This window comes from Buteo buteo, chromosome 16, assembly GCF_964188355.1.
Source record: "Buteo buteo chromosome 16, bButBut1.hap1.1, whole genome shotgun sequence".
Lineage (NCBI taxonomy): Eukaryota > Metazoa > Chordata > Aves > Accipitriformes > Accipitridae > Buteo > Buteo buteo.
This window is the reverse complement of record NC_134186.1, coordinates 29,207,510-29,222,148: the sequence shown is the minus strand read 5'-3', so window position 1 is coordinate 29,222,148 and position 14,639 is coordinate 29,207,510. Positions and strand designations below refer to the sequence as shown.

At 43.8% G+C, this 14,639-nt stretch overlaps 3 protein-coding genes across 3 annotated transcripts; all 3 read left to right on the top strand.

The window, feature by feature from the left end:
* Positions 1-3,337: 3,337 nt before the first annotated feature.
* Positions 3,338-4,294, top strand: LOC142040588 (olfactory receptor 4S2-like). Its single transcript, XM_075048673.1, has one exon. It carries the CDS (start codon positions 3,359-3,361, stop codon positions 4,292-4,294), a length of 936 nt encoding a protein of 311 aa, XP_074904774.1. The 5' UTR covers positions 3,338-3,358.
* Positions 4,295-8,057: 3,763 nt separating this feature from the next.
* Positions 8,058-9,005, top strand: LOC142039970 (olfactory receptor 4S2-like). The gene has a single exon (XM_075047127.1). The coding sequence runs from the start codon at positions 8,076-8,078 to the stop codon at positions 9,003-9,005; it is 930 nt and encodes a 309-aa protein (XP_074903228.1). The 5' UTR covers positions 8,058-8,075.
* Positions 9,006-13,291: 4,286 nt separating this feature from the next.
* On the top strand, positions 13,292-14,239 carry LOC142039969 (olfactory receptor 4Q3-like). Its single transcript, XM_075047125.1, has one exon. It carries the CDS (start codon positions 13,313-13,315, stop codon positions 14,237-14,239), a length of 927 nt encoding a protein of 308 aa, XP_074903226.1. The 5' UTR covers positions 13,292-13,312.
* The last annotated feature ends 400 nt before the right edge of the window (positions 14,240-14,639 follow it).

The window sequence follows — 14,639 nt, the reverse complement described above, 5'->3', positions numbered from 1 at the left end:
TGCCTTCATAATACCATTATCACTGACTGACAGCTATTTCTTTAATATATGTTTGCCTAAACTTTTCAGTCAGGTCAGAATTAATTTCTCCTCCTTTGCCCTTCCTTTCATGCCTTCCCTTCATTAAGCCTCCACGCCTCGCTCCTCCAGCCCCAAGAGCCCTTGAGGTGGGAGGTTTCCTTGGAGAGGGTTAAAGAGTGCTACTTAAACAGTTTTCTTCTCAGCCTTCTTTCTGCTGCTGGGTTCTGAATGCATCACACGATCCAGACAGCCCATCAAAGCACTTCTCACACAGGCAGAAAATACCAAGATACACTTGTGATAGAGGAAAGCAAGAAATTAAATCAGATGGGATTATACAGTAAGAGGCACTTCCTAAGCAAGTGTTAGAAGCTTTCCAGAAGCTGTTCTGTGTTCTTTAAAGCCTGTGTGCTCTAACACATTCCTACCAGGGAAGGCAGGTGTTGAGGAGATAAAATCATACAGCCCTTACACAAAAAATTAGATCTCCAAACACAGAGGAGGTAAGTTCTCCAGGTTCTCTGGATTCTTTCTTTTCTTTTTAAATTTCCTTTCTTCTTTTCTTTTCCTGATTTCCTTTCCCCTTTTGTTTCCCTTCTTCTTGAACAAATGTGAAAATACAGAAAGAAATTTTCATAAAATTCACCAACTGTCTATGGCTATCTTTGGCTGGAACCATGTACAGAGCTATTTCTGTAGTCCCAGATTAGGTTATTTTGTTATTTTGTTTCCCATTAACCACCTGAGATTTTAGGGAAGAATGCTTGCAATAAGGAGATGGTGCAATTTCTCATCCTTTTTGAAATGTTAGCAGTCCACATTGTATTTATTTTATTTTGCAATTGATTGCATTATATCATGTACCTCTAGTCTCTCCCTGGAAAGATATTTTTAGGGGTAAGACATGTGGGAATCCTCTACTGAATTAGTCGTTCTAGCCATCCTCTCGGAGTCAACAGAAAGAAATAGGCACCTCCAGCATGTAATACATCACATCTTTCAGTAGGCACCTGAGGCTGGTCATGAATTGCCCTGCAAAGGCAGAAAAAAGAATGTATGTGACTGGCTCAGATATAGGTGCCTACATGACATAAGTCAATGAGATGGAACGAGGGAGATGAATATATTGTAAAATGCAATTTGATGGTGGTGACAGGGACCTTACCAAGAAGGACACACAGTAAAGCTGTCTGTTGTGGATGGGTTGTATCTTTACAATCCTTTCAAAAATATACACCTTGTTTTAGCTTAGAAGTTTCCCATCTGCTGTTATTCAGCAATATAGTTTTCCTTGATCATTTCTCTCTCGGTCACTCCTTTCTGAACCACTGATTGCCTAAACATGACACCGAGACTGGTGGGGTTTGCTTCCAGTTCTGCTCTGGCCTGGATAGAGCCCAGCTCTTTCTCTCCCACTGGCTACTGCACAGCCATAAATATGTCCCCACTTTTGTCCTTCTGTTTTCGGTAGAAAACTGTGTCAGTGCTAAGTGAAAAGAGGAGGAATGGAAAGGATCACAACTCGGTAAGACTAGGTAGAAATTGATATCACATTCTTCTTATTGATTTTTTTTTCTTGGAGATATATCAGAACAGGAATTATCCATGTAAATTTTACCCCCCTTCTTGAATATCTTTTACCCACTGTTAGTGCAGCCTTAAGCACAGAAAAAGTCCCTGACTTTCCCAACTTCCTCTCTAGGCTTTCCTTTGTGTGTTTGAGAGCAATTTTGGTTTTTCTCCATTTCAGTGTTTCCTGTGGATGCCTGATCAGTTTTTGCCTGCACAAGAGTTTCTGATTTTGCTGTAATTTTAAATAGGTGCTAGATAATTTGCATTAACTGAATCATTCCACAGATCTGCTCAGATTACCTGCATAAACAGGGAGAACTGCTTGTGCTTTCATTGGGCAGGACGTGCAATGACAATTTTTTACAGCAGTTGACTGGGAATGTTTTCATATCAGAATGAATCCCATACAGCTGATAATCTGTTTTTAAGAGGTGCCTTTTTTTGGTTAAACTCTGTAAAGAGTTTAATCTAGTGGTTTCGAGGCTTCTTTGACCAAAGCAGCTCTGATATCTGGGTGCATAATGGCCAGCTGGTAATGTTAAGGACTAAGTCTTTTTAAAGATGTAGATTATTTATTTACTAGTGACATGTACTGCTCCAGGGGCTATAGCTGGAACAGGCCAAACCAAAGAAGCCCCACATTCACACTGGAATCTGACCATGTCTGAAAAGAGAAACTGTAGAGGTATAAATGCCTAGAGATATGGAGTTCAGCCATAGCACAAACACACACACAAAAAAAAAAGGCGTGGGGGGGATGGCATTATGGAAAGCTCTGAGGTACTTTCAGGGGACAAAAAGGATTATTCTCTGAAGTTAACTCAACCCTGGTGATGTTAATTTACTTAGGCTCCCCTTAGCCTATGGAGAAAGAAAGGGTTCTGTAAAGGACCTTAATTTAGCTGTTCTGCTTATAGAGAGACCACCAGCTAGACTGGCTTCACTAAACAGAAATTCACTCTTGAGAATATCCCGCAGAGTGTATCACAAATCAGTATAAAGTACAATTCGTACGATGCTGTGACAGAAGATCTGAAAAGATCCTTTCATTCTTCCTTCCTCTCAAAGGAACATTGCTGAGATTTAGAACAAGCTAAATACTAGAGTAAGTCATATGTGAAATTGTTTGCTGTTTTCACCCTGATAAATAACTTCCTCAGAACTCATTGTTCAGCCCATGAAGCTGAGAATTTATGTTTCAAAATGTATATACAGAAGAGATTTTTTTTCCTCTGTGGGTGGTTTCATTTCCTCTCTGAACAATTCAAAGATAATTTTTACTTATAAAATAAATTGGCATTCCAAGGAATACTTCTAGGTGTTCTTAAAGGCACTGTTTTTACAAAGATTGTTATCGGGGACTTGGTCTATACTGAGGGCAAACATGCTTTTAAACATCTGTAGCCCCTGTAGTGCTCGAGGTGAATGCTCTAGCCTTGTCCTTAGCACACCAGCCATAGGTCCAGTCCTTCAAAATCCTGGAGGACCAGGACAGAGGAACATATCACAGAATGCACCTGTCTCAATGTGGTAACAGGTATGGCTGAAGTCTCATGCAAGGAGAATTAAATACATAGGGGGGGAAGAAAAAATAAACAACAAAAAACCCACTTCATAATACTAATCCTATATATTTCTTAGTGTGTATGCACTTCTGATAAAGAATTCATTTTTAATAATGAAAAAACCTGATGAATCATTTGTCTGTCTTTATTTTTCCATGTGCCTAGGCTGTACATTGCATATTGCCGCCCAACTGATCAACATGGAGAATGCAAGCAGTGTGAAGGAATTCATTCTTCTGGGCCTCTCAGAGGATCAAGGGGTGCAGAAAACATGTTTTGTGATGTTTCTGTTGTTCTATGTAATTATTGTGGCGGGAAATCTGCTCATTATTATCACTGTAATTAGCAGTCAGCGTCTGAACTCCCCCATGTATTTCTTCCTCTGCTACCTGTCCTTTGTAGATATCTGTTACTCTTCTGTCACAGCTCCCAAAATGATTGCCGACTTCCTTGTTGAAAATAAAACCATCTCCTTTGTGGGCTGCATCGCACAGCTGTTTGGGGTACATTTCTTCGGCTGCACGGAGATCTTCCTCCTCACGGTGATGGCCTACGACCGCTATATTGCCATCTGCAGACCTCTCCACTACACCACCCTCATGACCAGGCGTGCGTGTGGCCGGTTGGTGATGGGCTCGTGGGTGGGGGGCTTTGTGCACTCCATAGCGCAGACCCTTCTCACCACTCAGCTCCCCTTCTGTGGCCCTAACACAATTGACCACTACTTCTGTGATGTCCACCCCCTACTACAACTGGCCTGTGCCAACACCTACCCCGTGGGCATCATTGTTGTTGCCAACAGCGGGATGATAACTCTGATCTGTTTCTTCATCCTGGTCACGTCCTACGTTGTCATCCTGGTTTCCTTGAAAAGTCAAACGGCTGAAGGGCGGCACAAGGCCCTCTCCACCTGTGGGTCCCACATCACTGTGGTGATTCTGTTCTTCGGGCCATGCACGTTCACCTACATTCGTCCGTCCAGCAATCTGTCGGAGGACAAGAGCGTGGCAGTGTTTTATACTGTCATCACGCCCATGCTGAACCCACTCATCTACACGCTAAGAAATGAGGAGGTGAAGAGTGCCATGAGAAAACTGTGGAGTAGAAAATTGGGAAGTGAAAAAGGAAAGGTGTAGAACTGTGGTAACATTTCCAAAGGACTGGAGAAAATCAAGCATCTATCACTATAATTTCTTTTGTGAAAATTCCCCAAAAACTGCCTTTCAAAGAAAAGCTTGCTGTTAGCTCCTGTTGTAGTTAGGAAGACACTGAAGGTTCGTGTTCTGATTTGAAAGACATTGTGAACTCTGTGACAAGAAACACCAAAGTTTAAATAAATACTATCAAAAGTACTGAAAATGTTGTCCAGGTAGATCTTCCTGTTAGTCAGGTATAAACTTTCAGATGAACTCCATCTGCTCTGTAATCCATTCAAAGGGGAAAGAGAGGACTATGGTCACCTGCTGCTGGAAAGAGAGGCCCCTTTCTGCTTGCAGTAAATGCCTTTTTATGAGAACTACATTGTGGTATCTTGAATCTATGGGTTAGCAATTAAAAACCTGACATTAGGTGCTAGCTGGGTCACTTGCTGACGCAGGTAACAGGAGGGGAAGCTTCTCCCCTTCCCCTGCCGCTGCAACAAATCCTTTCTGCAGTGTTCAAAGCCGGGTTGGATGGGGCTTTGAGCAACCTGATCTAGTGAAAGATGTCCCTGCCTGCGGCAGGGGCGTTTGGACTAGATGATCTTCAAAGGTTCCCTCCAACCCAAACTCTTCTGTAATTCTACTTCACCTGTCACTGATGCTATCCTTCCAACCATCTTCTCCATCCTTCAGCTCTGACTCAGGTTTTTATTTTGATGTTGAGACTAACACAGAATCATAGATCTAATGAAAGACACCTTGGTGACTGTAAAAAATGAAGTAGTCACCAAAGAAGGCATTTTGGAGGCACAAATTCATGTGTCAATGGAAAAAAAAAAGTTTAGGAACTATTCCAGTATGCAAGACAACTCCTAGCCCAATAGAACACATTTACACACCCACACAAGGGAAGAAGCGTGTTTTCCATGGGAACAGCTGGTACACCTACTATTGCAGGAGGAAAGAGAAGAAACATGAGGATGAAAGACCAAACCAGTTCAGTGCCAGTCAAAGCTGTCACAGGGTGATAAGCTATAGCAGCTCTGGGTCTTTACCTGAGGAGCTACAATGAGATAAAAGACCCCAGCCTCTACCTTGCCAGCAGAAAACCACCAAATCAGCTGAGCGAGGAAGGAAGAGACCTGCTTGGTGCCATCCAAAAGTAACTGAAACACTTTTATTTCTTCACTTACATTCCCTATAAACACCTGCACCTGTGCTAAACCTTAACATAACTTAGGTAGGATTCAAAGTTACAAGGTGTTCCCAGCCCAAGCTAGGGCTTATAACTTTATATATATGCAAAATTATATATATAAATATATATTAAAAATAGATTTTTAAAGAATGTTTTGGGGGTGAACACCAGGTTTTATTTCTGGAGGTCTCACTTCTGGGTGCGGCTGGGCAAATATGCGATCATAAATTATGGAAGGTGTCACTGAAAACAACATTAGGCTCCTCTACACTTCAGAGAGAATTCTTATAAGAACTTATACTTTGGCTAAAGAGTTGCTTCTGTGTTTTGCATTGTCTCACTAAAAATACCTGGTGTGCAGTGAGGACTAACCACAAAGTTTTTTAAATTTTTGAGATAATTTCCTGGTTTACTTCTTGTTTCAACTTTGTGTAGTGGATGTTGGTAACAGTCTATAGCACAGCTGTGATACTTTTTTGTGCTGTCAACATGCAATGGTAAGAAGAAGTTAATAAGATATGAATGCATATGAGAAATATTAGCTTAAGACAGAAAGCAGAATTTGTATAAATGTCCTGTGTAAAAGACATCTTTACTTCAGGAATATTTGATTGCAAAGGTAAGGTGAACATAAATCTTGCGAATGGCCAGGTGTCATGTTTATTTGAACCAGAAATGCTTCCAGAAGAAATACATGTCCAACATTAAATAAAGTCTATTTATCTGGACAGCTAATGCTGTCTAAAGCCAGCCAGCAAACGAACAAGTAAGCAAGCAAACCCATGTGCAATGTAACAGTCTAGATGACCACACCAACATCACTCTCCAGAGACTACCCTAACAGCTATCCAAAGTACAATTTTTAGCTCCTTGTCTACTGATGACTTCTGACAAAACTTCGTATGCCTCTGGGATCTCATTACTCCTGATAGTCTTGTGCTTCTGCTGTGTGATTTACTTTAAATATTTCTGCTACAATTTCCCCATCTTGTGAGAGATAATTGTTCTTGTAGGTGCTTTTGGAAGTTGTTTTTGTGCAGAATGAGAAATGCAGGTGGAGAGTCGGGCTGTTCTTTTCAGCCACCGTAGGTTTCAGAATTGGCAGAGAGATGGATTGCTTTCACAACATCTAAGCAGCAACTTGCAGCTAAGACGTTCTGATGAAACCACGTAAAGTGGTGAGAGGAGCAACAGCAGGTGAACTCTTGGAGACTAGCAAATATGAACGGTGTAAGTTTTCTGATATTGTTCCTTTGTTTAGCTCAGGCGCGACTGAAATCTTACCTTTGAAAATAGGCATTTCTGGTGAGTGACTTTTGTGAGGTCCATTTTATGAATTAGAAAAAATTCAATTACAGATTTTTCAGCCTTTGTTCTAGTTGTTGTCTTATTTGCCTTTTTTCCCCAGTTATATGCCGTTTCCAGAAAGACCTGTCAAAAGGTTGCTGTCAGTGTTACAGAGAGGGTTCAGGAGCCGATGACGGCACTGCCTGTGTGCTCGGTCTGACACTGTCTGAGCCGTACATGTCAGGCAGCAATGGCCATGACACACACACTTTGGTCTGTCCCACCGTGCTTTCTCTCTGCTCGTGGAGGGGCACGGAGACACTGAAGAGCCTTTCCTCTGCTGCCCGAGGTGGGGAGTAGCCAGGAGTTGAGGCAGAGAGCTCGGGAGAAAGAACTGAGTGTCCTGTGGTTGTCAGGTAGAATTCAGACCCCAAAGGGCTTGCTGATACCACAGACAAGGTTATTACACATTTGCCACCTCTATCTTCATGTATAAATTGAACACTAGTGATACTTGTGTACTGTATGGGAATGCCGCAAAGGTGAAATCATGGGTGTTTCTGAGAAAAGGAGGGTCACCAGTGGTGCATTCATTACCCCGGTGTCACTATAGGTGTATTTATGAGGTGTTCCGCACTAAGTCCAGGACCTGGGTGAGGTATACAAACCCCTGCTAATGAACCATTAACGCAAGTTAGCTCCAGATTAGTTCATTCATGTACTGTAACACTGGCCAGCTCTTTCTGTGACTGAACTTATTCAGGTCTATCACAGTCAGAGAGATAATAAAGGGTAGTTCTGTTGCAATCCTTTAGAGGACTGAAGAGGAGTGTACAATCGCTGCTTATGCAAGAACCTTCCTCAGGCCATGTTCAAAATGTTGAGACTTGAATTATAGCTGCACTGCCTCTTTTGGTCAACTTTTATTTCCAAACTAACATAGGGTAAAAGTGGGTCTTGAGGGGACCTGGTAATTAGTCTTCTTTTTTAAAAGAGGCGAAGGTGAGAACTAGGAACCTTGAGAGTATTATTTCTACCACCCTCCTCAAATAAATAATCTGAGCTTGTTATTATAGGTGTCAATAATACATTCTGATTTGGATATCACCCGTTATTCCTTGAGGGAAGCATTGACTTTAAATGGAAACTGTCCCAAAAAGACAGCAAAGGACATATGCTTAATATTTAACATACCAGTGGTCAGTATGTATGTGTACTGATAATGTCCCATGTCTAATGCCATAGCTGGTGTCTCTTTTCTGTGCTTCAGGTCCTGTCTACGTGGTGTCTATGGAGAACAAAAACAATGTGACGGAGTTCATCCTCCATGGACTGACACAAGATAAGACAGTAGCGAAAGTGTGCTTCTCGTTATTCTTAGTCTTCTATGCCACTATAATTCTTGGAAACCTGTTTATCATCATTACTATAAAGACAAGTGAACAGCTGAACTCTCCCATGTACTTCTTCCTGAGCTACTTGTCTGTTGTAGACATCAGTTACTCTACTGTCACAGCTCCCAAACTCATTTATGACCTTCTTGTTGAGAAGAAGACCATCTCTTTTGTGGGCTGCATAGCTCAAGTATTTGCAGGCCATTTCTTTGGGTGCACGGAGATCTTCCTTCTCACAGTGATGGCCTATGATCGTTGCGTTGCTATATGCAAGCCGCTTCGTTACACGAGTACTGTTAACAAGCATGTCTGTGGCTGGCTGGTGGCAGCTTCTTGGGTGGGAGGCTTTGTACACTCAGTGGTGCAGACCCTGTTGATGATTCAGCTGCCGTTTTGTGGGCCCAATGAGATCGACCACTATTTCTGTGATGTTCACCCTTTACTGAAGCTGGCCTGCACTGACACCTACATCATTGGTGTCAGTGTGGCTGCCAATAGTGGCGTGATTTCCCTGAGCTGTTTTGTTGTTCTTGTTGTGTCCTATGCTGTTATCTTGGTTTCTTTGAGGACACGCTCTTCCGAAGGGTGTCTCAAAGCACTCTATACATGTACTTCCCACATCACTGTTGTAGTTCTGTTCTTTGGGCCATGCATTTTCATCTATATGCGCCCTTCCACCACCTTCTCAGCAGACAAGATGGTCTCTGTGTTCTACACTGTTGTCACGCCTATGCTTAATCCCTTGATCTACACCCTCCGAAATGAAGAGGTGAAAAATGCCATGAAAAAGTTGTGGAGCAGAAAAGTGAAGAGGAGTGAGAAATGAAACAACACAGGGCATGTTTGTAAGATGATGTGAGCTTGAGAAACCATCGGGAGGGAAAGACAAGCATTCAGGAGAGACTTTCCAGTAATGTTGCTCTGTTTTTAGCACAGCTGTTCAGAATAGGGCTGACACTAACTTCACAGTTTTATGTAACTTGTCGTCTTTGGAAACTGTCAGTTAAAAGGACATGAGGTTATTGTCAGCTACCAAACCTGAGCATTGGGGGTGGTATTGTGGGATGTACCTTCAGGCACCTCATAGCTGTATCTTGGTGACATAGACAGGGAGATTGAGTGCACCCTCTGCAAGTTTGCTGATGACACCAAGCTGTGTGGTGCGGTCAACACGCTGGAGGGAAGGGACTCCATCCAGGGGGACCTTGACAGGCTTGAGAGGTGGGCCCATGAGAAAGAACCTCATGAAGTTCAACAACGCCAAGTGCAAGGTCCTGCACATTGGTTGGGGCAATTCCAAGCACAAATACAGGCTGGGCAGAGAATGGATTGAGAGCAGCCCCATGGAGAAGGACTTGGGGGTGTTGGTTGATGAGAAGCTCAACAAGACCCAGAAACGTGTGCTTGCAGCCCAGAAAGCCAACCGTATCCTGGGCTGCATCCACAGCAGCGTGACCAGCAGGTCGAGGGAGGGGATTCTCCCCCTCTACTCTGCTCTGGTGAGACCCCACCTGCAGTACTGCATCCAGCTCTGGGACCCACAACATAAGAAGGACATGGACCTATTGGAGCGAGTCCAGAGAAGGGCCACAAAAATGACCAGAAGGCTGGAGCATCTCCTTTATGAAGACAGGCTGAGAAAGTTGGGGTTGTTCAGCCTGGATAAGAGAAGGTTCCAGGTGGACCTTATAGCAGCCTTCCAGTACCTAAAGGGGGCCTATAAGAAAGCCAGAGAGGGACTTTTTACAAGGGCCATGTAGTGATAGGACAAGGGGTAATGGCTTGAAACGGAAAGGGGCTAGATTTAGATGATTAGATGTAAGGAAGAAATTCTTCACTATGAGGGTGGTGAGGCACTGGAACAGGTTGCCCACAGAGGTTGTGGATGCCCCATCCCTGGCAGTGCTCAAGGCCGGGTTGGCTGGGCCTTGGAGCAACCTGGTCTGGTGGAAGGTGTCCCTGCCCGTGGCAGGGGTTTGGAACTAGATGATGTTGAAGGTCCCTTCCAACCGAAACCATTCTATGATCCTATAATTCTATGATTTGTCTAGGTTTCTTTGGCATTAGGAGAAACAACCAGGTATTTTGAGAAGTTGTTCTTTCCTACTAGCTCCTAAAAGCTTTGGAGAGTAGCATCTCCTTACATTTCTGGACAAAAGAGTGATGGTGGTAGCAAGCTTCCAAGAGTAAGCAAACCTTTCAGTACAAGATTTCCTTTTTAGATTTCCAGGTTCTTCCTCACTGGAAGAGGCTACTCCTTTCACCTCCTGTAGGTGTAGGAGAAATGGCTATAAAATTCAGTAATCACATTTCTTCTTTTTCTAGATTGCATGCTTTCAGACTAGTTTACTGTCTTTAAAGTTCATGCCATGTGGTGGGTTTACCTTGGCTAGCTGCTGGATGCCCACCCAGCCCCTCTCTCACTCACTGTCTGCAACAGGACAGGGGGAGAAAATGAGATAAAAAAGCTTGTGGGTTGAGATAAAGATAGGGGGATCTCTTACCAATTAACATCATGGGCAGAACAATCAGTTCAAGCGGATTTGAACTTGAGCCATAGTTCTCAGTGGCATATCACCACTGACATCTTTGGTCTGCCCAGACCTTCCTTTGTCTTGGGGAATGAATATTCATTTTAGTTTATATCTTATCCTGAGATCAGGCACTGATCCAGTCTATCCCTGAGTGACTGCAATTTCCCACCAATGCTACCTGTCCCAGCTCCGCAGCTTCTCTGATCTTAAGCAACATTTCCCGGTGCTTGACACTGTCTCAATGTGGGGTTTGGTAGTAGAACACTACATTTATGTTGTTGTTACTAGAGACTTGTTTTTTCATACAAAGGGCTTCTGAGTGCTTAGAAGTGCGTGGTGTCTGATCCTCTCTCCATCAACCTTTGGGACTCCATGCACAGAAGGTCATTGAGCAAATTGGTGTGCTCTTGCACACCATGGGACCCAGCCACAAAAACTGTTTAATGAGGCCCTCGGGTAGCTGCTTGGAGTTTGGTGATGACACAGTTCTCACAGGTCCAACTCTACTAGCGGAAAACTATCTTTTGCCTATGTTTAGTACCCAGTATGTTACAGGAGTATTTATATATGAGATGACTTTAGGGAGAAGAAAGATACGGGAAACACATAGGTCAGTTCAGAAAGCCTTGGAGGTGTTGCCTCATTGGATCTTTCTGTCTGAATGATAGATGAAAAATGGAACATTGATACCATCACAGTAAAATTTGACTGTAACCTGTCAGGAAAAGAAAAATTGCTTGAACACCTCCTGAAACAAATTTCTACACAACAAGAAACTTAAGAGCAATGATATGGCAGTTACAAGCAGGAGGAAGAAGACGGGAACATTGCCTGACCTGTTGGATGAAGAACTTGAAACAGATTTGGAGTGAATGATTTAAAATGTTTTCAGACAACAGATGCTGTGGAGTTCAGACTTGAAAGTTCACGTTGTATCAACATTTAGTAACTGGGTACAGTAGTAACCATTTTTTCCTCTCCTTTGCTTATGTTCTTTGTATTGGCCATGGCATATTAAAGCACATGTGTGTGGTTGTGTTTGTTTACGTGAAAGGCAGAGAGAAATGCTTGGTAATCTGCTGAAAAATATACAGAAAAATTTAAATACTACTGTGATGTTTCGGTCATTTGAATCCTTCAAGGCAGCTTCATTTAATGTTGATTGCGTCGTAGACATTTAGCATGGGGCAGGTATCTGCTCTCCGTTTATACTCAAGGACAGTTGTACTATCTTCTATGGTATAAGTCATCTCACTGTCGTGTAATGATCTAAACAAGGTAAACCAAGCCATGCCTTTAGTCCTCTTTATTGACTATACAGGGAGCCAGAGCTGTTGTGCTCAAACTGTGGTGCCTGTTCTGCAGGTCTCTGTCTAGTACAACACCAGGGATCTACAGGCAGTTGACCCTCTCTGCAGCTGTGCTAACTCTGGAAGACTACTGAGCCCTTGAGAGAAGCAGAGAGGAAAAAGTGGGATCATTTCTAAACTAGTGCTGTAATTTGCAGACATATATTCCAAATTATGCATGAAGTAAACCTGTTTGATGGGAAAGAAAAACAGTCTTTGAGAACTACCAGAAAGTGGTAGAGAATAGAGCAGGACCTGAGGAAAGTGCTCAGGTATTAGCAAAAGGCAAGAGGCATATATGAAAAACAGACACCGCTTTCTTAGTAGTAATCTCCTGCTTGCTGACTTACAAACTCCTAGGCAGAAATGAGCAGCTAAAGAATTTTCTGGTGTGATTGTAAATGAAAATGAGCATTCCTCTGCTGGTCACATTTTAATCCCTACAAGACAGTGAGTGTATTTGTCCACTGAAGAACTTTAAAAATTACTAAGAGGGACAAAGGAGTAGAAAACTTGTGCAGAATTTTGCAGCTTCTGCTATGTTAGAAAACACAATTTCTTCAGGAGACCATGTTCTGTTAACAGCAGGCCTAAGAGAGCACTGAAGCTACTAAAGAGCTGCTAGCTCAATGGAGAGGAATATCAGTGAAGAACCTCCCAGACCTGGTTTCTGTGCATGTATGTCTAGTTTCAGAGTGGACAAGCTAACTGGAGAGCCCTTTCATCAATTTAGAGGAATGCAATTAGGAGTAGCACATGGACCAGCTCATGGCTGAGCCATATATCATAGACACGATGCTTGAGCATGGCAAGTGTTTGCTTCCATTGTGGCGCTTTAAACTCTCAGCAGGTAAAAGGACAACATTTTCCCAGCATTTGTGGCTCTTGTCCTGTGAGAGTAGGATGTGATTGCTCCCTGACAGAATGGGAGCACACACTTTGTCACACCAGCTACAATGCAGAAAAGTAGTGGTCAGGGTGAGTTCAGGGGTGAGGGTCAGTGTGGAGGGGCCAGAAACCTGAAAAGGGAGTGGGAAGATGGGAGAAGAGAGGCGGACAGTGCTCTTTGCAAACACTGCTCACCATAATTTATGATGTGACACTGTGCTTTCTGTAGCAGGCAGAACAGCAGCAAATGCATCCTTTTCTCATCACCCATGAACCTTGGAGCTGTAGCACATCCCCTTTTCTTCCTGGTCAGCCCATGACTTCACCCCCACACCTGTGCTATGGGAGCCTGAGCTGAAGCGATGGCACTGGGAAACTTCTCCCAGGTGACCGAATTCATCCTCCTGGGGCTTTCTGATACAAGGGAGCTGCAAATCCTCTTCTTCACCTTCTTCTTGCTGGCCTATGCCATGGTTCTGCTGGGGAACCTTCTCGTCATTGTGACAGTCAGGACTGACCCCAAGCTGTCCTCACCCATGTACCTTCTCCTCTGCAATTTGTCCTTCATAGATATCTGCTGCACCTCTGTCACCTCTCCCAGGATGCTGGTGGACCTGCTGTCCCAGAGGAAGGCCATCGCGTTTGAAGACTGTATAGCCCAGCTGTTTTTTCTGCACTTCGTTGGGGCATCAGAGATGTTCCTCCTGACCGTGATGGCATACGACCGCTACACTGCCATCTGCAAGCCCCTGCGTTACACGGCCATCATGAGCCAGCAAGTGTGCTGGGTGCTGGTGTCTGCCTGCTGGGCAGGGGGCTTCATCCATTCCACTGTCCAGACGCTGCTCATAGTCCAGCTCCCCTTCTGTGGCCCTAACACGATCGACAACTACTTCTGTGACGTGCCTCCTGTCATCCAGCTTGCCTGCACGGACATCTATGTCACTGAGTGGCTCATGGCTTCCAACAGCGGTTTAATATCCCTGGTTTGCTTCCTGGTGCTGGTCACATCTTACATGTTCATCCTGGTCACAATTAGGGTGCACTTCACTGACGGGCACTGGAAGGTCCTCTCCACCTGCGCCTCCCACATGATGGTCGTCACCCTCTTCTTTGTACCCTGCATCTTCATCTACCTCCGTCCCTTTTCTACCTTCCCCTCTGACAAGCACATCTCTGTGATCTACACTGTCTTCTCCCCAGTGATGAACCCCCTCATCTATACCCTGAGGAACAGCGAGGTGAAGGCCTCCATGTGGAAATTGTGGAAGCGCTGCAGAGTCTTCTGAGACAAGCTGGGTTCGCAGCAAACCTGGAGTTACTTTCCTACAGACTAGTGGCAGATCGGGGCATGGGAACAGGGGTGGAATCCAACGTGTATGGCGGTATCTGAAATCCAAAGGACGTTTAGTTCCAGTTAAGGAATTTACCTAAACTTGGTTTCTTCAGAGCTGCAGATTTCATTGGTACTTTTGCCATTTTGTGGGCTTTAGGTCCCCTTAGTCCACCTACAGATTTTTCACTGCTGCAGGACAGATGAGACATTTTAAAGATTTTTACTATTCAGATAGCTTTGCAATCATAATTGCAGTTTCTGATGACAGTTGGAACATCCTTCTCTGTACCCTCAAAGAGAAGTCAGGAGGAGCAAGCTCTCGAGTACAGAATGACAGCTTTATGCAGTGAGTG

Coding starts and splice junctions, on each gene's coding strand:
- LOC142039969 (XM_075047125.1), top strand. CDS start 13,313: ATGGCACTGGGAAACTTCTCCCAGGTGACCGAATTCATCCTCCTGGGG.
- LOC142039970 (XM_075047127.1), top strand. CDS start 8,076: ATGGAGAACAAAAACAATGTGACGGAGTTCATCCTCCATGGACTGACA.
- LOC142040588 (XM_075048673.1), top strand. CDS start 3,359: ATGGAGAATGCAAGCAGTGTGAAGGAATTCATTCTTCTGGGCCTCTCA.